Here is a 22,186-nt window from a genome sequence, read left to right as displayed (position 1 = left end):
ATTCGGGTAAACTACCCAGAAACTGGGTACCAAAAACAGTAGTACCAAAAACGATGTTGGGTAGAGTGCCATTGTACCGCGGATGACAGGCGTTTCACCCTCCTGCTCATGACCGTTTATATGACAATGACTGAGATTGATCTTTTTTGTCATACATATTATCATAATATCATCAATTCATGAAGGTAATAAACCATTTTATGCTTTATACCTAGGTGATGCGAATCGATTTGCTTATCAAACTGAAGCCAACATATTTTATTGTCCCGGAGACAAACATTGTAGATTGTGGTTATGTTCGTTCCAGATCTTATATTGAGAAGTATTGTAGAAATAAAATAAGTCTGAGTTTTGCATTTTTGTAACAAATATTTTTCAATATATTTCGAGCGGCGAATTGGTAGAGAAGCAATTGAAAAGCATTTGTTACGAAATTCCATTAGATCCAATAGTGGATTGAAGCGGTTATATAAGTAAACGATAGTAAACCCGGATAAAAGTGAACCATAGGCTCAACAGTGTAAACAATTGAATTACCATATGCTCTACGGTATACAATAGGATATATTGTTTCTTGATGGTTGTCTATATTGTATCAACACCGTGGATATAATACGTCAACATTGTTCTCTAATGTAACAATACTTCCAATTGTTTTTAGAACATTTTAGTGCATAAATTTTAATCATAATATCGTTATATTACTTACTAGCAGACCCGACGAACTTCGTTTCGCCTAAAATTGATTTATTTTCTGATTAGATCTCGAGTTATGAAGAAATTGGTGTTTCATTTGTATGGGAGCCCCCCTTTCCAAAGCGGGGAGGGGTCTCGAACCATCTTAAGAACCTTCCCCGGCCCCAAAAACCTCTACATACAAATTTTCACGTCGATCGGTTCAGTAGTTTCCGAGTCTATAAGGCACAGACAGACAGAAATTCATTTTTATGTATATAGAAGATATGCATATTTGAACAAAATCTTCCGAAATTATGGCTATATAACGATATTTATCCCATTGCCGCAAATATGCATTGTTTTTCTTAAAATTTAATTGTTGAACGGTAAAGTCGTCATAATTAAGAAATCCAATATCGTATTGTTTTACTATAAAAATACAATTCAACCTAATGTAATTTGAACGGTTTTCTTCGGATCTTTCAACAATAAATTCACGATACGCTCTATTGTTTGACAAATCACTTTAGGGGGATAGATTTTACTTTTATCATCAATTCATGTCCATTTGCGGTCATTTGAACGCATTGCAGCAATACTTGAAAAAAAAATTCGTTTTTAACAATGTTTTTTGAATCTGGAACGCTGAGACTGATCGGGCCAATTTTCAATAGGAAACAACTAGACCGCTATCCGCGTCGATTGCAATTTATTCGGATAATGCTAAGCAAATCGGATAATGCTAAGTACCAAAAAGTGTGGCTCACATATTTGTCAAAATACACACACATACAGACATCACCTCAATTCGTCGAGCTGAGTTGATTGGTATATAGCACTATAGGTCTCCGAGCTTTCTATCAAAAATTAGGTTTTAGAGTGATCCTATACCTTTACGCATACTTTGTATACGAGAAAGGCAAAAACATAATTTTAGATACATTTGACCAGAGTTTATTATATATAGAGTTGCGCAAAGAGTGAAGCAAAATTTACCTATTGAACTGTCAAATCGACTACCTATCGAGCAAAGTGAACAAATGTTTGTTGGTAAAGCGGAAGCATTGTTTTCGCCTCATGATTATAATGGCAAATTTAAACACAAGAACAAAAATTACTCTATGACACTACCCATAATTACATTACTCATGATGCCATTATCCCGAAGGCCACTACCGCGAACGTCATTATCCCGAATAAATCACTACACCGAATGCCATTGCCCCGAATGGGACACTACATGGAATGAGCCAGTACCCCGAATTGTCATTATACTTCATTCCAAGTTTATTTCGAACTCATATGAATAATTAACGAATTAATCCATAGCACGGCGACTCAAGTCGATTAATCTACACATGGCTTTTCAACTGGAACTTTATCTAGTTTTGAACTTGGTATTCTATTATCGTTTCCTCTGTTATTTATTGATAGCTTTCAATGACCCACCCAATCCTGGCAATACTGGCAATGAAAAAACTGTACACCCAATACAAAGACATAAGACCAGAACTGGAAAAGGTCGTGATCGTCATAAGACAGAGAGAAAAGTGCCTTTTTCTATTTCAAGCGACCAAATGAAAGAATCGTGGGTACTTTGATCAATTTCGCATGAAAGGCAGCCATGAAAGAATGTAGTGCTTTATTTTAAAATTAATATTTCTAAATTATTGGAATAGTTACATGCGAATAATAGTGACTAGTCGATTAATTAATCTTGTTCCTTTAATTTACCGAGTTGAAAATGGTAATAAACACAAAATTAAACCAGATATTACACACTTTGATGCCCTGTCACGGGACTAAGATTTTTTGAGATTTTTGTAACATGCCATTCATCCTTTGCGTTTCTATATAGATATTGAAAGGGGCAGATATGTAAACATCGTGTGACATCTCTTATTGAAAATGAGAAATTCCAGTACTGCATAAGACTTGCTGACGTTTAAAAATCTTTCTCTTGCACGCGCACCGTGCGTAACACACGTAACCGTGCGCATGCGAGGGAAAGATGACTAAACATCAGCAAGCCTTGTGTTAAAGCAAAAATAGGGAATTCACACAAATAAAAATACTAAAATGCGAAAACGGTATCTATACCACTTTGAAAATAATTCAACTGAATTCTCCATCGAATGTTAATTGGCCTTCCCCGTTTAAAGATTTTTTTCAAGCAAAATATCAAAAAGGTTCTGTTTTCGTTCGATTTTGAACCAACATCAGGCCAACTCTTGGGTCGGTTCATATGTATAGCAATTTTTTAGTTTTTGTTTTCGATTTATTGTATAGCAAGAGGCTCCAAAAATATGGATTCTTTGAGAAAGTAGACTTTAATAATTCAAAGAATAGACTGAGATAATAAAGCGAGATAAAATATTTGACGGGAAAGGTCAGTTATTACGAGCGAATCGGTTTAGGCTTGTTCGCTACGTTGTATCGATGGTAGCATATGCAAAACCAAAAATATATTAAGTTTATAGAATTTTCAATTCCAATGCGTATGGCGTATGATTTTCTAAATTTTTATTCATATTTTATTATTTTTCCTAATTCTTTGAATCAATGCTGAAACAAGACTAATTAATTGTTGTCTAAGATATATGAAGCCTTCCAATAAGATCCCTCAAATTTTCTTATTGGTTCACCATTCTGCTTTCCTTCTCGAGCTTCGAGCAAGCTCAAGCTTTCGAACCATCATTTTAATTTTTTCTCCTCTTTCGCATCACGTTTCGTCTGCTTTCTTTTGTTCCATTCTCGCCAATCATGCGTTAGTAAATTGCTCGAGCTTTTTGCTCGAAATAGTCTATATTTAGGCGTTTCTATTTTTATTTCCTTTTTTATTGCTTTCGGAACTATACCATTGAATAAAAAGTTTAAAGCTTTTTAAAACTTTTTAACAGATTGATGACTTATCAGCTCTACTCAATTCACAGTAGAGGATCTAACTATAAGACTTTGCTATCTGACAATTCAATCCAGATTATTGTTAATTTGAGAATAATTTACATATAAAATTGAAGTCATCGAAATGATCAACATAAAATGCTCGTTTTCGTTTTACCATACTTTCCAGCAATATGTGATCAGCTCCGGCAAATCTTTCCTGCGGGAAAGAAGTATCCGTGATGCATCATGCTTGAGTATTAACGCTTGCAAAACGAGTTTTACTGGTTCAAACAACAACCGGTGCCATCATCCGACGCAGACTGCTCGCTACTCGCCGTTCGGGCGTGGATGATGCACATGAATACTCATTTTTCAATCAGTACATACTACCCTGCTCCGTGCAACTAAATCCACACCGAGTTAAGAGAGAGACATTGCTGCATGCACTCCTCCTGCATGCAGAACGTAAATTACTTTGCCATTACCGTGGACGACGGTCCCTCGCTAACGTTATTAAAACGCAATTAAAAATAGTTTAGATGTCTATTATCACTTGAATAACTCGGCGTCATAACGGATAAAATATATTGTTGATATTTGGCTAAAATATGTGGAAATTAAGACAAACATTTGAGTTAAAATATCTGATTAAGTCATCAGAAACTAAAACAACTACATTCAGGCATTTGAAATCAATTGCGCGGATTATCTTTGAAACTTTTATTGATGATGTTTTTTTGAGGGACTCCAATTCTAGTAAATAAAATCAGATTAGGTATTTCAGCGGTGATGATGCCGTGCAGTATAAAAAGTCCATAGGAAAGCACACAAGAAAGGCTAAAAAAGTGCTTTAGGATAATATACCAAACCAGCGGATTGGAGATATCTGCATAAGAACCTTACAAAAATATCGGCATAGACAATTTGTAAAGATTGTAATACAACCATTGTATTGAAATCTCACAATTTTATAGTATAAAAAGCTTACATTTCTTGTATTGAAACGTTGAAGAATTGTTTATTCCATAGTTTTACACAATAATTATGAGATTTTTTTGTAGTTATTACCACCAATTTATATATGTTTGAATCCACCTGTATGGGGCACAGTTCCTCCCGTTTTTTATTTTGAGATTTTTGCCAGGTTGTATTAATTGAAATGGAGAAATATAGCATACGCGAAACGAACCTGCCATCACCGAAGTGGCAATACTACGCCTCTGCTAGTTAGGCTAACTGTAGACGCCACATCGTGTGAAATGGTCTCGTCATCGATTGGCTTGACCGATGCAATTTCTACGCCAGCCGTAGCCTTTAAAGCAAAAATGTTATAAATTAATCAAATCACAAGGCAAATATTCACACCATTTAGCAGGAATTCAATCCAGATAGCATTTTCCTACCGCTATGCTGCTGCGCTTTTGTTGCCATCGACTACGGCAACCAAGGTGTGAATAAATATGTACATTGATGTGGATGATGGTAGCCACCCATTGTTCTGCTCCAGTGAATTCATCCATTGCTTGCCAGCCGTTCGGCCCATGATCACAGATTTTCTTGGTAAAACGTTTAGAATTTGCTTCGGGAAATTTCAGCACAAATTCAGCACCAACAGCAACACCATCATCGTCATTGGAACGATCATTGTTGTCCTTGCCATGCGTCGTGGTCGGCTGTGGGGAGGCCATCCGAGACGGCTAGGTTACTGCAATATATGATGATTTAGCAGCGTCAAAACCAAACCTATTATTGTGTTGCTCCTTGCATTATTGTTGGGAATCTGATGACGACGAGAAAATGCTCCATTTCAGTAATGCCAATTCCAGGGGTAGAATAATGCAAAATGCCCTTCTGAAACTTTTATGCTACCTACGAACCTGTTTTTTCGTGATAAACAGCTAACCATTTCGGTCAAATGACCTTTTCGGCCCAATGACCAGTTCGATCGAACGACACTTTCGGCCATGTTCAGTAAAATGACTTCCGGCAAAATGGGTTTTACCCTTTTTGTAACTTCGGCCGAATGACCCTTCCCCACAAAAAGTTTTTTGTCATACAAAGGCGATTTTAACCAAATTAGGAATAAAAATAGTTATAGAAGTAGGTATTGAAAATTGAACAAGTTTTAAATATAGGCCTTTATCAGCTAAGGAGTTTTTCAGTTCTAAATCATTTTAGTGCGCTGGTTTATCGTCCACATTTCTCCCCAATGTACGGCTCCGAATACTCGGATGAAGGAAACGATTTTCATGCTCTTACCCTGCCCACCCCCAGCGGATACGAGGATGCTTGTGAGAGTTTCTGACAGCACAGGTTGCTGCAACCTGGGAGCATTGCTACGATGGGGTAAACGGTCTGCTCCAAAAATGTTTGTCTGGCGTGGCAGAAATAGACCGGCATACCCTCCCTCTGAAAGCATCGCCTAATACCTACCAGCTTGTTTGCGGTTTATTGTGTGCACTGAAACTATGTGTTCAGAAATGGAAGCAACTCGCTTTAAATTCAATTAAATTTAATCAAATCAAATGATGAATGTGGTTCCAGAGCAAACCGATGAAGTAATGTTCTCAGCAAATTCTCTCATCTCGACTAGACTATCGGAACCACTGGATGGTGACTGGAATGAATGCCAGTGACAGCTAATCCTTGAAGACAAATATGAAAGATGACGAGGGAGAGAGAGATTTTTAGTTTTGATATCATCGTCATACGGGTTGAACTAAACCCACTTTGTCTCAGTGCGAGACAGAGAAAGACCCGATACCATTGTTTTGAACATAATCAGAAGCGATTAATGTTGATTTATAGCTTGCCTCGCGTTTGTCAAGCACTCAAGCATGTGTGACCCCAACTATTCAACTTGAACACTGCAAAACCAAATTGGCTTTCACTCTAACCGAATGTATACTCGACAGGCAAAGGTCAACAGTTGTTCAAAAATCATCCACCAATTTCTCAGCCATACCATCTGGGTGAGCAGCATTCGATGCCAAGAAAATACCATCGGAGACGAGAGAATTTCGATGATGGTCAACCACTTTGTGCAAAAGCGAAGAACGGGTATTTCATAATTCATAAACCCATTCGCCAAGAGCAAGTCAGCGAAACGCAGAATAATTAATAGCTTATTTGAAACAACTTCGTTTATTTCTTGTTCTACAGTCGTCTACGTCTTCCGTAGGTATCGACCAACAGAGAATTTTTGCGCAATGGATTCAGTCTTTATGGGTAGGTGACGTGTCCTCTCTGGATTACCTCCACCAACTTCCTCCTTCCGTCTTTTTGAGACTTTTTGTTCTGGTATCCAGATACTCTCGGAGGATTAACACCGAGACATAAAAATTAATTACGTTTGGCAACAGAAGTTGTTTTTCACCGCTTCGAAACGACAGAGATACGTTTCGTTGATTCCTCCTTCAAAAAAGAATAACAAAGCAGAAATATCCACGATACGGCGACGGACTAAGAAAATAGTAAAATGGCAATTGTTGGACAAAAAAGTTTCTTTTACCCGAGATGCCATTCTGCTGTTGTGTTTACAAGCCGAAAGATCTGCTTGCTAATTTATCATCGTGGTAATAATCTCACTGCTTCACACCGATGGATTTTCCATCGGCAGACGCGGAGAGAATTTTCCGCCGACGACGAAGACGACGACCAACCGTTGATGATCTCGCTTTCGGGAAAGCGCCAAGAACGATTTTCGCGCACTTGAGCATCGACTAATTATGATTACACGCTTTGCGCAGATCACAACGACCGCATCTCTGACACTCATAGTCTCCCGTGGGTAACTAATTTTGAAAATAGCATGAAATCAAATTATTCATTTTCAAAATAAACCGGCAGACTTTCCGCTGATGCTACTTTCTGAAAAACTTTGACACACCGGAACGTCTGCGCTGCTCCTAGAAGTGTCACTAAGGCCGTCTTCCACAGCAGTCTCGAATGACGGTGTTTCCCTCAGATCTCGAATCCATCTCTTTGTGCCAGTCGAATGTTTATAATTCATTCTGGCAGATAACATGCTGAAGTTTTGTAAATGTGTCGCTCCTCGGAACAGTATGGCTGAGTTAAGGTTTTCAATTCTTCGCAAATCCTAACCTTGTTCAAAAGGACCAATGTATAATACCGAAACAGGGAAAAATTCTGATTTATTCGACATAAACAAAATCGGCTCCTATATTCGCTATAGAAATCGATGAACGGTAGTGATCATAATCAATAATGAGAAATTATCGATTTATAATGTAACGATTTTGTAAGAGGTCTGGTTATACCGCGGTATTACCAATCCCTATATTGCGACGGGTTGGATTAGCACTTCGTTCTAACGGGTTGAAAATTTTCTCTGGGTGTAAGAGTATCATTGTGCTCGTTACTTAAAATGTAAATTATTGCAAAGCTCTCAATTTATAACTGCGGAAATGCATTTGAAACAGACTTTTCAAAATCAGAAAGTTATTAGACAATTATTGAAAATAAATGAACCACATTTCAAGACTTCACAGCCGTTTCTGTATATATAATCAGAAACAACCCAAATTGCTTTGTTTTCGATAAGTTGTATATGGTAGCTTTGAGAAGAAAAACCGGAAAAGAAACGTAAAAACTCCATTCTTGTTTTCAATAGTATTTTGTTTGCTATTTATGTAAAAAGATGGAACATCTTCTATTGGTTAATATTACTCGTCTAAAGACGAAAACATTTTTTTTTTTGGAAAACCTGCTGCAAAGATTGGATTAAATCAGAGCACGCTTCGCATAAAAAATAGCAGACGCTGCGGTGAAAATGGCATAGCATGAATATTCTTTTTCTTTCATCATAATCACACATGCATAAACGGATGTTCTTAACGAAAAATAAGTCGCTTAAAAAATCGTGACACAGTTTTTGCAGTTTACCACTTCACATCAGAATGATCAGACGTCTAATCATAATGTTTTCGATCTCGGTTTCCTTTCTTGCAGGATAATTTCGCAACCGTTCAGAACCGTACTGACATCGTACTGGCCCAGCATCGATGAATCGTGATCCAACCTGAGAGCGGCTTTTTCTTAGTTTGGTTCAAACGGTATTTTGTATTTCGGATTAACCCCAGCAAACACCACCGACACCATCGCCTGCTAACTACCCTTGAATAAATTCCTTCTGCTGGCAAGAGGATATAGAAGTGTGTATAAGTGTGCCCGTGCATTTGTGTGGCAGCGTATGTGAGCAAAGGTTTAATTGAGCTTGATTTTAATTCAATGCAGTAATTTTGCGTACGATTTGTTGTGTTTTGCCATATATAAAAGTAAAGTGAAGGCGAAAGTTGCTCGAAGCATCACAGTATTCATCATCACGTTGTATAAAATATCATCATCACGAAGTTTCACGCATGCCAGGCATAAATCGTCACGAAAAAGTCAATACACAATAAGAAAAGCTTTTGTGATAGTTTTACAAATTAAGTCTACTAATTAGATAAGGGAATAGTAAAAGTATTAAGTGCAAGTGTAAAATCTCAAGCGGTTCCAGTGAAACTTCCACCGGTACACGACCACGTATTTTGCAAATCGTATTACATTCATGGATTTGACGCATTATTCATCGATCGCATTCGAGACAGATGATTGATCACTAATCTCCTCAATACATCTGGAGCTAAGTGTTGATTTTGGAGCATCCTTGTCAGCTTTTCAAACAACAAAACTGTAAACCGATAGCTAAGCTTAAGCGCCCAAACCAAACCTTTCAAAATGACAATGAGTACAAATAATTGTGAAAGTATGACGTCATACTTTACAAATTCCTATATGAATTCAGACATGCACGGCCATTATCCTGGGACTGGTGTGGATGGTTTGGATACCAGTCAACAGATGTACCACCACAGTCAGAGCCATGCCAGCCAGGGAAATATGCCTCCGTATCCACGCTTTCCGCCCTACGACCGGATGGGGTACTATCAGCAAAACATGGATCCTGCCGGATACGCGCGAGCCGATAGCCCTTCAAGTCAGGTGGGTGGTGTGATACCTCAGCAAACAAATGGCAATCCCTTACAGCAAACGCAAGTACAACCTCAACAGCAGCAACCGATTGTTTACGCTAGCTGTAAATTGCAGGCCGCGGTAGGTAATGGCCCAAATGGTCTAGGAACTTACGGTGCTGAAAATGGATCCCCTCCGTTGGAGCAGATGAGCCATCACATGAACACCGCACAAATGACAATACCTCAGCATCATATGGGACACGCGCAAGGACAGGTAAGTAAGAGTGCTGCACGTGAACAACAGCTCCAAGAGCCAGATAATACCGCTGATATTAGGATTGTTTTCCCCCCGATCAGGTGCACCAGAATCCGCAGCACATGGGCATGTACACTAATACGGGTGGTGGTCCGCCTGGCGTTGTACCCCAGCAACCACCAAATATGATGCACCAACAACCTCCGCAGCTACACCAAGGACAGCAACCACCGCCAAACAGTCAAAATTCCAACTCGGGCCTTCAGTCGCCGCTCTACCCATGGATGAGGAGTCAGTTCGGTGAGTTTTACTTTCGAGCGCCATATAAGATTAACGGCTATCAATTTATTACGCCACATCACTTGGCACGACGTTATTAGTCATTAGAATTCCACAACAATACTTTGAATTAGAGGAGAGCAAAAATTACTAAAGGTTACACACAGCACAGTGTACTTCATTCAGAAGAGGCGAACGGAAACGACCGACGCACCGACGAAAAAAGGAAAATTTGATCTTAATTAATAATTGTTTTTCTTTTCCACGGCCTTTTCTACTTTCTTTGGTTTTGGGTGCTTGCGGTCAAGCTTTGCGATTCCTAGGGAAGCCACGGCTGTTGCGTTTTATTTCGTCGCAGTAAAAGTTTATAGTCCGCCGTAGTTTATGATATTTCAGTGCAGAATGATGTTTAAATGTCGTTTGTTATTTAGGCAATCAGATACCAAATAAGTCCATATCTAAATCTGCTATCGAAATTATTATTTGTTATTAATGAGTTTGCTCTGGTAACAATCATTGGGTATTGGGTGGAAGTATTCAGCTTACTGATCAATCCCCCTAAAAGTAAGATGAAAAATTTATTTTCCCCACTTCACAGCACATATGGTTTGATTGCTCATAAAAGTTGTAGCAAAAGTTCTCCTGAAAAACTTTGTCGAACTCCCGATAAACTTGTAATTCAGTTACCTTTGGAGATTTTTTACGTTTTATGCTGACAAGCCCTTAAAAATTGTTTTTTTTTATTATATAAAGGTTATCGCAGTTTTATTGGATTTTTTAGTCATATTTTATTTAACTGCAGCTTGACAACGGGCAAATTTTGGCAGCCAATTTCATACGCATAACAAAGTACAAGTAATGAACTTTAAATTGAAAGCTGAACTGTAGAATTGTAAGCGAATGTAAGGAATGTTTAATCAAAAACCATTTCCTACTGTGCAAAGCAGAAATCAATCTCCCATCACAAGGAGTGTATGAACAAATGTACCATGCGTCTCCATATGCTTGTTTGTTTATACGTCGAACATGTTTAAAGCTTGTTGTCATAAAAGTAATGAATCTCCAAAAGTAATGAAATTTCAAACTAGGTGTATTCGACAAAGTTTTTCAGGAGAACTTTTTATATTGTTAAGCCATTATTATTATCGTCTTTATTAAAGAGGTTTTCAGCCCTTGGCTGGCTCACCTCTACTATTTTTTAAGACATATACCTTCCATGTAGCAAAGTGGAAAAAAATATTTTTTTCATCTCATCAATCCCCCAATCAGTAAGCTGAATACCTCTCAAGAAGCGGATCGACTTTCTGATAAAATGCCTCGAAGACGCCATTACGATAAATAACATAATAAAGGTACTATTAAATAAACGCGCTAAAACACGATTTTAGCCACCGTGCATTGCCAACACGTAAAATCTAAATGCAGCTCATTTCAAATCTCTTCAACCTCGCGGTAAAAAAATACAAACATACAAAAATACAAAAATACAAAAATACAAAAATACAAAAATACAAAAATACAAAAATACAAATAAAATACAAAAATAAAAATGCAAAAAATACAAAATGCAGGGGTGAAGTGCAGAGTGCAGAGATGCAAGTGCTGAGTGCAGAGATGCAGGGGTGCAGGGGTGAGAGTGATGCAGAGTGCAGAGTGGGGTGCAGGGGAGTGCAGGGGTGTGGGGTGTGGGGTGTGGGGTGCAGGGTGCATGCAGAGTGTGCAGGGGTGTGGGGTGCAGATGTGGGGGTGCAGAGTGGGGTGCAGGGATGTGGTGTGGGGTGTGGGGTGCAGGTGCAGGGTGTGGGGGTGCAGGGGTGCAGGGGTGCAGGGGTGGGGTGTGGGGTGTGGGGTGCTGGGGGTGCTGGGGTGTGGGGTGCAGGGGTGCAGGGGATGTGGGGTGCAGGGGATGTGGGGTGCAGGGTGCTGGGGTGCAGGGGTGTGGGGTGCAGGGGTGCTGGGGGTGCTGGGGTGCAGGTGTGGGGTGGGGGTGTGGGGTGCAGGGGTGCAGGGGTGCTGGGGTGCAGGGGTGCAGGGTGCTGGGGTGGGGGTGCTGGGGTGTGGGGTGTGGGGTGCTGGGGGATGCTGGGGTGCAGGGGTGACAAAATACAAAATACAAAAAAATACAAAATACAAAATACAAATAAATTCAAAATACAAAAATACAAAAATACAAAAATACAAAAATACAAAATACAAAATACAAAATACAAAAATACAAAATACAAAAATACAAAAATACAAAATACAAAATACAAAAATACAAAAAATACAAAAATACAAAAATACAAAATACAAAAATATAAAATACAAAAATACAAAATACAAAATACAAAATACAAAAATACAAAATACAAAATACAAAAATACAAAAATACAAAATACAAAAATACAAAATACAAAAATACAAAATACAAATTACAAATACAAAATACAAATACAAAATACAAATACAAAATACAAATACAAAATACAAATACAAAATACAAATACAAAATACAAATACAAAATACAAATACAAAATACAAATACAAAATACAAATACAAAATACAAATACAAAATACAAAATACAAAATACAAATACAAAAATACAAAATACAAAATACAAATACAAAATACAAAATACAAAATACAAAAATACAAAATACAAAAATACAAAATACAAAAATACAAAATACAAAATACAAAAATACAAAAATACAAAAATACAAAAATACAAAAATACAAAAATAAAAAAATACAAAAATACAAAAATACAAAAATACAAAAATACAAAAATACAAAAATACAAAACCGTGTCCGAAGTCAAACAAAAACACCAAAATACAAAAATACAAAAATACAAAAAAAAAACAAAAACTGCAAAATCACAAAAATACAAAAAAATGCAAAATCACAAAAATTCAAAAATACAAAACCGTGTCCGAAGCCAAACCTAATGCTCCTTCTGCAAGCACCCCGGCTCGGTCGGTCAACAGATTTCCGGAGCTGGCGCCGGTGCACTTTTCTTGCGCTTGTTGTTGATTGTTTTGTACAACTTTCGTGCGTCGTTTCTGGTGAAGCTTCCCTCTGTCTCCGAGAATAGTTTTTCATTGTACCGATATTTGGGCCTTGGAAGGTCCTCACATCTATGACATCGGAGAAATGTCGACCGTTCACCAAAACATGATCGATTTCAGAACACGTATCGCCCTTTGAGTATTTCCAGGTGTGCTTTCGAATATTCGTACGTGCAAAATAGGTTTCCTCTGACTGCGGCAAAATTTACTAGCCTCATGGCATTCTCATTAGTAGTTGTGTGGAGGCTCTCCTTTCCAATGACTGGACGAAAAAACTCTTCCCTTCAAACCTGTACGTTGGCGTCACCGATGATGAATTTCACGTCGTGTTTTGAGCATTATCCGGCATTATCATCGGGTTTGTCGTTGGTTGGGGCGTATGCATTGGTCAAGCTGTAGTTGAAGAACTTGCCCTCAATTCTTAACACGCAGATGTAATCACTTACCGGCCTCCATTTAATTATTCGACGCTGCTGCTTACCAAGCACTACGAAACCAACTCCATGCTCCACCTTCTCGCCGCCACTCTAGTAGATGTGATGAGGTACCCGCAATTGGGTCAACGGCACGGAATTTCGGTTCTTCTGTTCGTCGTCATCGGATCTCCTGAAGTGCGACAATCTCCGCCTTCACCTTTTGCAGCTCTCGATCAAGGAGGAAAACTCGCGCAGGTTCCAACAGGGTCGAACGTTCCAAGTACCGAGTTTCCTATCAGTGTCCGTTAAACATTGCCGTGTTCTTTGCCGACTGTTCAATCTAGTATTTTAGACTTCATTTTCGGAGTTGATTGTTGGTTTTTCGGTGCCGCCTTACCAGCATACCGAACAAACAACAATCAACCCCAGCGGTGCGATACCTACGTGATACACGTGATACAACAACACAAAAATACAAAAAAAAAATCGTATCTTCAAGAAAGTACATTTGAAGAAACTTCATTAAAAGGAACGGCGATTCTTTCTGAATCTCTTCTACTTCGTTCTTTCCAGTATACCTTCTAGAAGGCATTGAGTTCCTCTAGCAGTTTTGTTCTGAATTACTCGAGGAGTTCGGCCTAGTTGTATTGGTTTGATTTCATTGTTTTCGTTTGGCGATGTAAACCAAGTTTGAAATGCTCATAAAATAATGTCTTGGAATTATCAAAGAATGAAATAGGATCTTTGGATCGTGAAGCCACTTTTCAATTTTATTTCCACTTTTTAAGTGGAAGCCACTTTTTTAAAATGTGATGAGAATCTGCAACCAGACTCTTCGAACAGGCAAATGGGTTTGGAATACCGACCAGTTGAACCCACCTTGACACAGACCTTCCAGACCTTCCAGAACTCCCTGATATCACCTTTCGGCATTACATCGGAGAGAGTTCCACGTGACGTCCATGTGATCCCACGCTGCAAAAAGCAGGCTACCTAAGTCGTTGCAGACCGCATTTCATTTCTCTACCTCGTGACAAATCCTCTGGATAATATTATCCGAAGTAGTATCTCACCCGTGAACATCAAGCATCTCGCTCTTCTTAACATCTAAACGAGGACATACGAAAAGTATTGTTCAGATGGATGTGATCTGACCGATGCTCATCCATCTTGATACACTTGGATTCAGCCTATGAGTCCACTCACTCTTCGGAAAGTTATTCTACTCCTGCTGTCATTTAACATCCGAGGCTACTCTAGTGGTCTTACGGGTTCCTCTGGATTCGCGAACATCAAAACTCTCCAGGAACCGATTTTTTTTTTCGAAAAGGCTATAGTTGATTTCCAAAGAATACGACGGGAATTTCAGCCAAGTTTCAATCAATTACGTTAGAAAAGGTGGTGCTTTACACCACCGTGTTTCCTCGATAACTTGAAATGACAATTAAGATCCGCAGGATTAAGAGCGGAAGGAACGTTGTATGTTGACCACATGATTAGAAAAAAACAATTCACTCATTTGATGGTGACTGAATGCAGTGCAACACAACAGTGCTATTCAACCAAAACACCGCAGCACTACCGTAAACGGAAAAAGTATACGCCATTTTCCAAAAATAGTTTTAACGAGTAGTACCCATCGAGCTCTTTAACAGAAAAATGGAAATCATGTAGGTTGTAATTTAGGTAAATTTTTAGGTAAATTTAACAAAAATGTGTTAAGATATCTTGAACCGATTTTCAGGTTTCTTTTTGATTGATTCAACATGTTCAATTAGTTGAAACATCCTATTAGCGAGGTTTGAATTATAAAACACACCGCAGTTAAATACAACTTAATATATGATAGAAACAATGTTTAGTTAGTTTGACACAAGCATAATTAATGTTGTAGGGTAAAAGTTCCGTTAGTCGTGGGTGTTCCTATAGTTGTGGTAGTACGAATTTTAGAGAATTACCTAATTAATCACAGCAACCCACCGTACCGGTCAATTAGATGACCTGTCATAATACGTTAGAGACATAAACATAAACATAAACGTTAAAAACATAAACATAAACATAAACGTTAGAAACATAAACATCATAGGAATTTTTTTGAATAGGTAAAGTATATTTAAAATAGCTTATCCCTTTCTCTCCCTTGCGCCAATAATTGCGAATCCCATATAAAATCTATGGGATTCGCAACTATAGGAACACAAATAACAAAATACCGCAACTATTGGAACACTGCACCAGTAATTGGAGGATATATTTTAGGTAACAATAATGGATTATGATGCAGTTAAAACACGATCCGTGTAAAATAGAGTTCAAGAGCTTTCAGATGGTCTCTCAATGTAAAAGAAATGAAGTATAGATGAGGTGTAATTGACCAATTAGTGTAGGATCGTGCTTAGTTCTTCCACTATTGGGTCATTTACCCTAGTAGACATACATTTGAGGGTAGAAACAAACCATAAAAGTTTTTTGTATCAAACTGTATTTATAACTTTGGTTTAAGCAACTCAGACTTAGAAAAACAAATAAAATAGTTTGAAAGTCAACTAACATTTTTGTTGTTTCAAACTAGCTTGGCTTTTCTGCGCGTGGTAGGGCTCGACTTTTCCTGCTCATACCTCTTAGGGTTGGCAAATGAACTACTACATACTGTATTGCACTTTTGTAGAGTAGGGTAAAAGTAACGATAGTCGTGGGTATTCGTATATTTGCGGTAGTATTGTTTTTACACAATCTACATTTCAATCAAAGTTAATTGCCTATTTCCGGGGATTAAACCATCCGACTTGGACGTTAATTTACAATCTACATATTAATCACAGCAACCAATAAAGCCCATCAATTTTTTAACCTGTCATTACACGAAATAAAAGAAAAAAGCTTGAGATTTGCAAATCAAATTCGGTAAAGTAGGTATCATTAAAATACCTTATCTTATTCAATACTTTGCACTTATAGTTGCGGTAGTGTTCCTATAGTTGTGAGTCCCATATAAAAACAACGGGACTCGCAACTGTAGGAACACGAATTAAAAAATACCGCAACTGTTGGAACACTGCACCAATAATAGGAGGTATCATCTTTAGGTAACAAAGATGGAATCTGCTGCAATTAGATCACTTTTCGTTGAAAATATAATTGATGTGCTTTCAAATGAACACTCAAGGTAAGCAAAATGAATTACTGACTTGGTGGTTCACCGTTCCTCCACGTTTGGTTCTTTTTGAACAAAGGCGTAGGATTGCCAATCCGGAGATGGCGAGTTTGATTCTCAGTCCGGTCTAGGAATGTAGAACCATTGGTCCAGTTTAGTTGGTATGTAGAGCCATTGAAGAAGAAGGCTTCTCAATAGTTCCACTGGATAAGAGTTCCAGTGAGTATCTTTCTCATCGAGCTTATTGAGGATACCAACTTGCCGATTAAACTCCGCCATCTTCAGGTTCTCTCATGAAGTCACCATCAAATTTCCTAATGAATATGATTTTTGGATCATTTTAATTCGGCAGTCGCATGTCGTTTATTAGACGATTCACAATATTTTCTACTTTTTGTGAGGTCGTAATTCGTGCGTATTCTCCACTTTCCATTTGTTAGTTTAGCGTCGAGTATTGTAAGCAGTATTTTCGGCACGAATTTACCTTAGGGGCTGTCCATATACCACGGGGATAGGTTTTGGTCAGTTTTTGATACCCCTTTCCCCCTGAGTAATTGCTCATATAAATTTTCAACCATGAACCGTCGCCACACCACTCTCCCCTAAAATGGTCGACGTGGTTTATGAATCGCCCTTTATTCTTTTGTCAGCCTGTAGAATTTGATTTTTTTACAGCGCGAATCGAATTTCAGTGATGGGACCTAAGCCAATTACTCAATCCAATGTGAACAAATTATCCAACAACTTCATACAAGTCTCCTTCAAGAGCTACCTCAGCACCAACTAGTTCGATCGTTGCTTCTACTATCGCACAAAAACCATTGCCCATGCTGTTTGCATTGACCTTGTAGATTGAGAAAAAATATTTTAGCTCTTTTAGTGGAATGTCTTCAACTATCTAAGGCGAGTTTAGTACTTTCCATTTAATCAAGTCGAGTCAAGTACGAGACACTGAAGTCGGCCTCACAGTTGAGGTCGAAATACGTATCTGGAAAGATAACAAAACGTAGTGAAATCAAATGGAAAGTACTGAACTCGTCTTAGACAGTTGATTGCAGATTGCTTATTTTTTCCTAATTCTCATAAAAAAAATCATTAGAAATCTCATAGATATTGTCAAGTACATGTATTATTAATTTTTAGTTTAAGCGATTCTGATTTCGTTAATGGCAATTTTCAAATTTTTAAGTAAAAATGTATTATTTACCACAGAGTGTATCATATTTTTAAGCTTTCCCTACGTTCTAAGCCTCTAATGTTGGTTGTCCACAACAACGAAACGTAAAAAAAACATCTCGAGATATTTTTCTTCTGCTGGGTTAATTTCGTTTTAATTCTTGACTTAGTTCTTTGGTCGCTGTTTCGAATATTTTTTTACTCTGCCTTTTCTCCATGAATACCTATCCGACGCGGAAGAGTATTTTTCTTTTTGACAACGGCAACCTAAAAGAGAGCAGCGGCAGCAACAGCACAATTCAAGAAACTGGACTGAAGATAAATGGAACGATATTAATTTTAATTTCAAACCGTCGCCGTCCGTGCAGGCTTCACGCTTTTAAAAAATAACTAAAAATTTGCACCTTTTCTACACGGCTAACCCCGAATGGGTCTAAATCAGTTTTTGTTGTGAACCCGAACTCGTTATCTAATGCCTTAGAATATCTATTTTTTGTGCCTAGAAACTTCACGAGCATCTTGTAATCATAAGATAATGACAGCACATCCAATCTGGAACGCTCCTAATGATTACTTTGCAGCGAACTCAAAATGAAATTATTTTTAAATTAACATAACTTTTCCCCGTCGCGTCATGAGAATCTGGCCCCTTGCACTTGATAATAATACAGCGGATGTGGAAATTTCATTGCCCTTCACTCACGCTTTTAATTCACCTGAGGAAATGTACGGACATCGACGCGAACGGGGAACGAAAAACTAAAATGGCTACCTAATGCTTTTTTAATTTTAAGGGTTTCAAACCACTCATCTTCTCCAGCCGGTCGGCCGAATCCAGTTACAGGTCCGATGGGTTCAGCGTAATCCAACCAGCCAGCCGGCAGACGAAGCAAGATTGGCAGTAGCATCAGTTCCGAACCATCTTGATGGCACATCAGCGAAGAGTCGCACACAAAGAGTCAACCAACAGATTTCGAGATTTCATTTTGATTGACAGGTTCAGGTTCATGATTGCACTAGTTTTTCAAATTAACTGCCGAAACATCATCAATCATTCGCGGGTACTTTGAGTTCTATTATTCGTGTTTCGGGATTTGCTGGGCTGGTTTGATGAATCAAGGCTAACATTTCTATCATTGAGATAAATGGAGTTCATTGGATATTGGAGGTGTCTTGCGTTAACCAATAAGCGATCGGAAAGGATCATTAACAAGATAATGAAGATATGACTATGATAGAATAGTGTGAAATAGAAAATGATTATTTTCCTTATTAATTCTTCACTTTAGACAAATATTTCAAATGTGTATCTAATTGGTAAACATCTGTCCGTTTCCATTTGAAAGACTGAAATTCAATTGCATCTCTATTAAGATTCAATAGTCGATTCTTGATTTGATTTAAAACTTTTGACAGTGGGCTTGGGCATAATGAACCATTTTTTGGTACGAGAAAGGCAAAACACACAAGTTATAACTGTGGAAATGCCAAACTCCACGGATCAACGTATTGGTTGGTCTACTTATAGATCGATTAGATTTAATTTCATTTCATTTTAGTTTCATTAATTAGAATCATTGATCACATCTATAGGACAAAATAATTGAAACTAAAGTTTGACAAAATTTCAAAATGGAAAGCATAACATGACATAAGATGGAAAACATAACATGTTCATTATTCAGGAACTGATATTGTACAAGAAATTTCAAGAGCATTTTCATTTTATATGACCTGAAAAAAGTAATACAACAATAGCACAATAACGAAAAATAATTTAGTTAGTTATTTGGGCCGATACAAATATTTAAAAACTATGTTGTCTCCCCCCCCCTCGGATTTTACCAAATAATAATATTTTGAGGGGGCAACAAAATGAAATTCTGATAACTTTGAGGATTTTCAAAACATTCTTTAACAAATCCGAGGAACTTTTTGTTTTTTTTTTCATTTTAATATTTTTTTATGATTCCCCCCCTCTTGACCTTTCGGAGACCAGTAGGACAAAATGTTAATTAAATATTTGAAACGGCCTTATGGCTGAATATTTCACTTCGCAATTTATCATCCGTTTTGAACTCCTAAATATGTATTATCAATGACTCTCCGCCTTTCATTGAAATTTTTTTATTTTTATGAATTTTTGTCAACCGTTTTTGGAATAAAATGTCTCCTGAATTCAACACAATTTTCGATTCTTGAAACTCAACAGCCCACAGTATGAAATTTCTATCAGCAGCTCATTGCTGAACTTTTCCTACCGACATCCCTAAAAATAATCGTAACAAACACCACAACCGAAGCATTCTGTGCGCAATCCTCTTTCGCAAAGTAGGTAACAAAATGCTCTGCTTTCTTACAGTATCCTGTCATCCTTTCGTCGGTGGAAGCCTTTTGTCGAAAAGGGTACACCCGACGCGACATGCTATCGTTCCGCAAAATTTTGCTCTAGTTTCAGTGGCAGTTGCTTTCGCTTTCTGCAATACTCCGCAAAAAGGAGACCCCTTGCGGCGAATGCGACCCACACGGTTTTTGCATAATCGAGATCTGTTCGATTTTGGCAATGCCCTTCCTGATGATTGCTGTGAAATCAGGCAGAAATTGTTCTTGGTTAGTTTCTGTAACAAAGTAACTGACAAACTGGATGTTGTAGAATGGACTGTGAGTTATTTATGGCGTAATTTATAACATCTATCAGTTTTTCTGATTTTGTTTGCACATTCTTTCGAAAATATTTGCTCGAACTTTAAATTATTCAAATCGCACAGTTAGTAGAGCTTCTCACGTTACTCAGTCCGGTACGGTTTGACCATCTTGAAACGCGACGTTCTTCTCACCGGAGTGTTGTGAATCAAATCGTTTGCCAATCCTAGCAATTCATTCGAAGATTAGTGCAAGACGGTCTTCCAAAGGCATTTGACCTGCAATGCCGCCTCATCTTGAATCATCACTACACAGTTTATGGATCACCCAACAATAAGAGTAAGTTCAGTATCCTATCACTAATCGATGTAGATAAATATGGCATTTAGCGAACATAGTCTGACCATATGAGTACAAGACGATATCGTCCTGCGTTTCGTTTGCCAGCCGCAGCTATCTAGAGCATGACTGTCTTCAGTCCCCCCAAAACATGTCTAAGGAGAAAGTGTCAAATATCCGATCGGAGAAAAATCGTGAAAAATACCTTTTGATTGTGTTTCGGAAGTTGATAAATGAGGGCCTTGCGTATGGGTTATACATAACTGTCATAAGAGAGAAGAGCCGAATGCGACGACGAGGAAAGAACAAATCCCGTATCGATCCCCTGTTGGATGTGCGAGCTCGTGGCATAAGCAGCTATCTCACCAGGATGCGTAATGTTCCAAGCTGTGTATTCAGCGGGCCCACTTTTACGAGAAAAGATTTTCATTTCTCACACCCACAATACACACATGAGAAGCGCGTACAGTGCGTCCTCAATAGCTGCGGTTTTTCAGGAGCAAACATGAAATTCTGGTTGATGTAGCCCAATCCGTTACTTTCAATTTCAGTATTATGGTGACAAAGATATTGTATTCTATGATCAGTGTTGTAAAATGTTATTTCACAAGAACTTTTTTAAGAAGCTAGTTAACAACTCATGAGGTATAACGAACTTATAGCGCTTAAATATAGCTACAACTTTGTCTAACAAGGCATTGCTGTAAATATGTAATGCGTGGGAAGCAAAATGTTATTCAAATGACATTATGTCAAATGACACGTGAAATTTGGAAAGATTCCACTCTCCAGCCTCAAATGTTAAAGATTAAACCATTTCTTGACTGATTTGACCGTGATGCTCATCATTGTTACGAATCTTTTGGCAAAGATCAGACTTTATAGTAATTTGGTGCTCTTTGTTACTGGTTTTGATTGCAGATTATGTTTGATTTGTCTTTGGTGACTATATAACTGTTTTTTCTCGGATTAAAACAATCCCGCATTACGATGCAGGTCCGAGAAAATACTGCTTTTTTTCTTTCTTTTAACATATGGTAAAAAAATATAATTTTTGTGCCGTCTATTTGAAAATTTTGTTCTATTCCCTCAACCAACATCATACAAACATGAAAATTTTTTGTGAAAAAGTTGCTTCTATTTTCAATCGAAATTATTCAAACAGTGCAAGTTTGTGAAATTCAATCTCATTCAATTTACCATCGAATGTTTATTTACTCGTATTCGCAGTTCTTTTTTAACATGTAGTTGGACTTCCAATACATTTTGCTGCGTAATTAATTTTCTACTAACAGCCTTCTAACATTTTTAGTATTGCAAA

At 37.9% G+C, this 22,186-nt stretch overlaps 1 protein-coding gene across 8 annotated transcripts in view; it reads left to right on the top strand.

Moving 5' to 3' along the window:
* The window catches only part of LOC134219459 (homeotic protein antennapedia), a 223,547-nt gene that overhangs the window by 181,841 nt on the left and 19,520 nt on the right, over nt 1–22,186 (top strand). For 3 of the 8 annotated variants that reach the window (XM_062698192.1, XM_062698202.1, XM_062698198.1), the window contains 2 exons: nt 8,536–9,816; nt 9,879–10,098. In XM_062698192.1, coding sequence (XP_062554176.1) covers nt 9,307–9,816; nt 9,879–10,098 — 730 coding nt within the window. In that variant the 5' untranslated portion in view covers nt 8,536–9,306. Of the gene's footprint in view, nt 1–8,535; nt 9,817–9,878; nt 11,602–22,186 lie in introns of those variants that run through there. The other 5 variants (XM_062698217.1, XM_062698226.1, XM_062698211.1 and 2 more) reach the window with 4 other exon arrangements.

The sequence above is a fragment of the Armigeres subalbatus genome, chromosome 1, assembly GCF_024139115.2.
Source record: "Armigeres subalbatus isolate Guangzhou_Male chromosome 1, GZ_Asu_2, whole genome shotgun sequence".
NCBI classification, from domain to species: domain Eukaryota; kingdom Metazoa; phylum Arthropoda; class Insecta; order Diptera; family Culicidae; genus Armigeres; species Armigeres subalbatus.
This window is presented reverse-complemented; position numbering and strand designations above follow the sequence as displayed.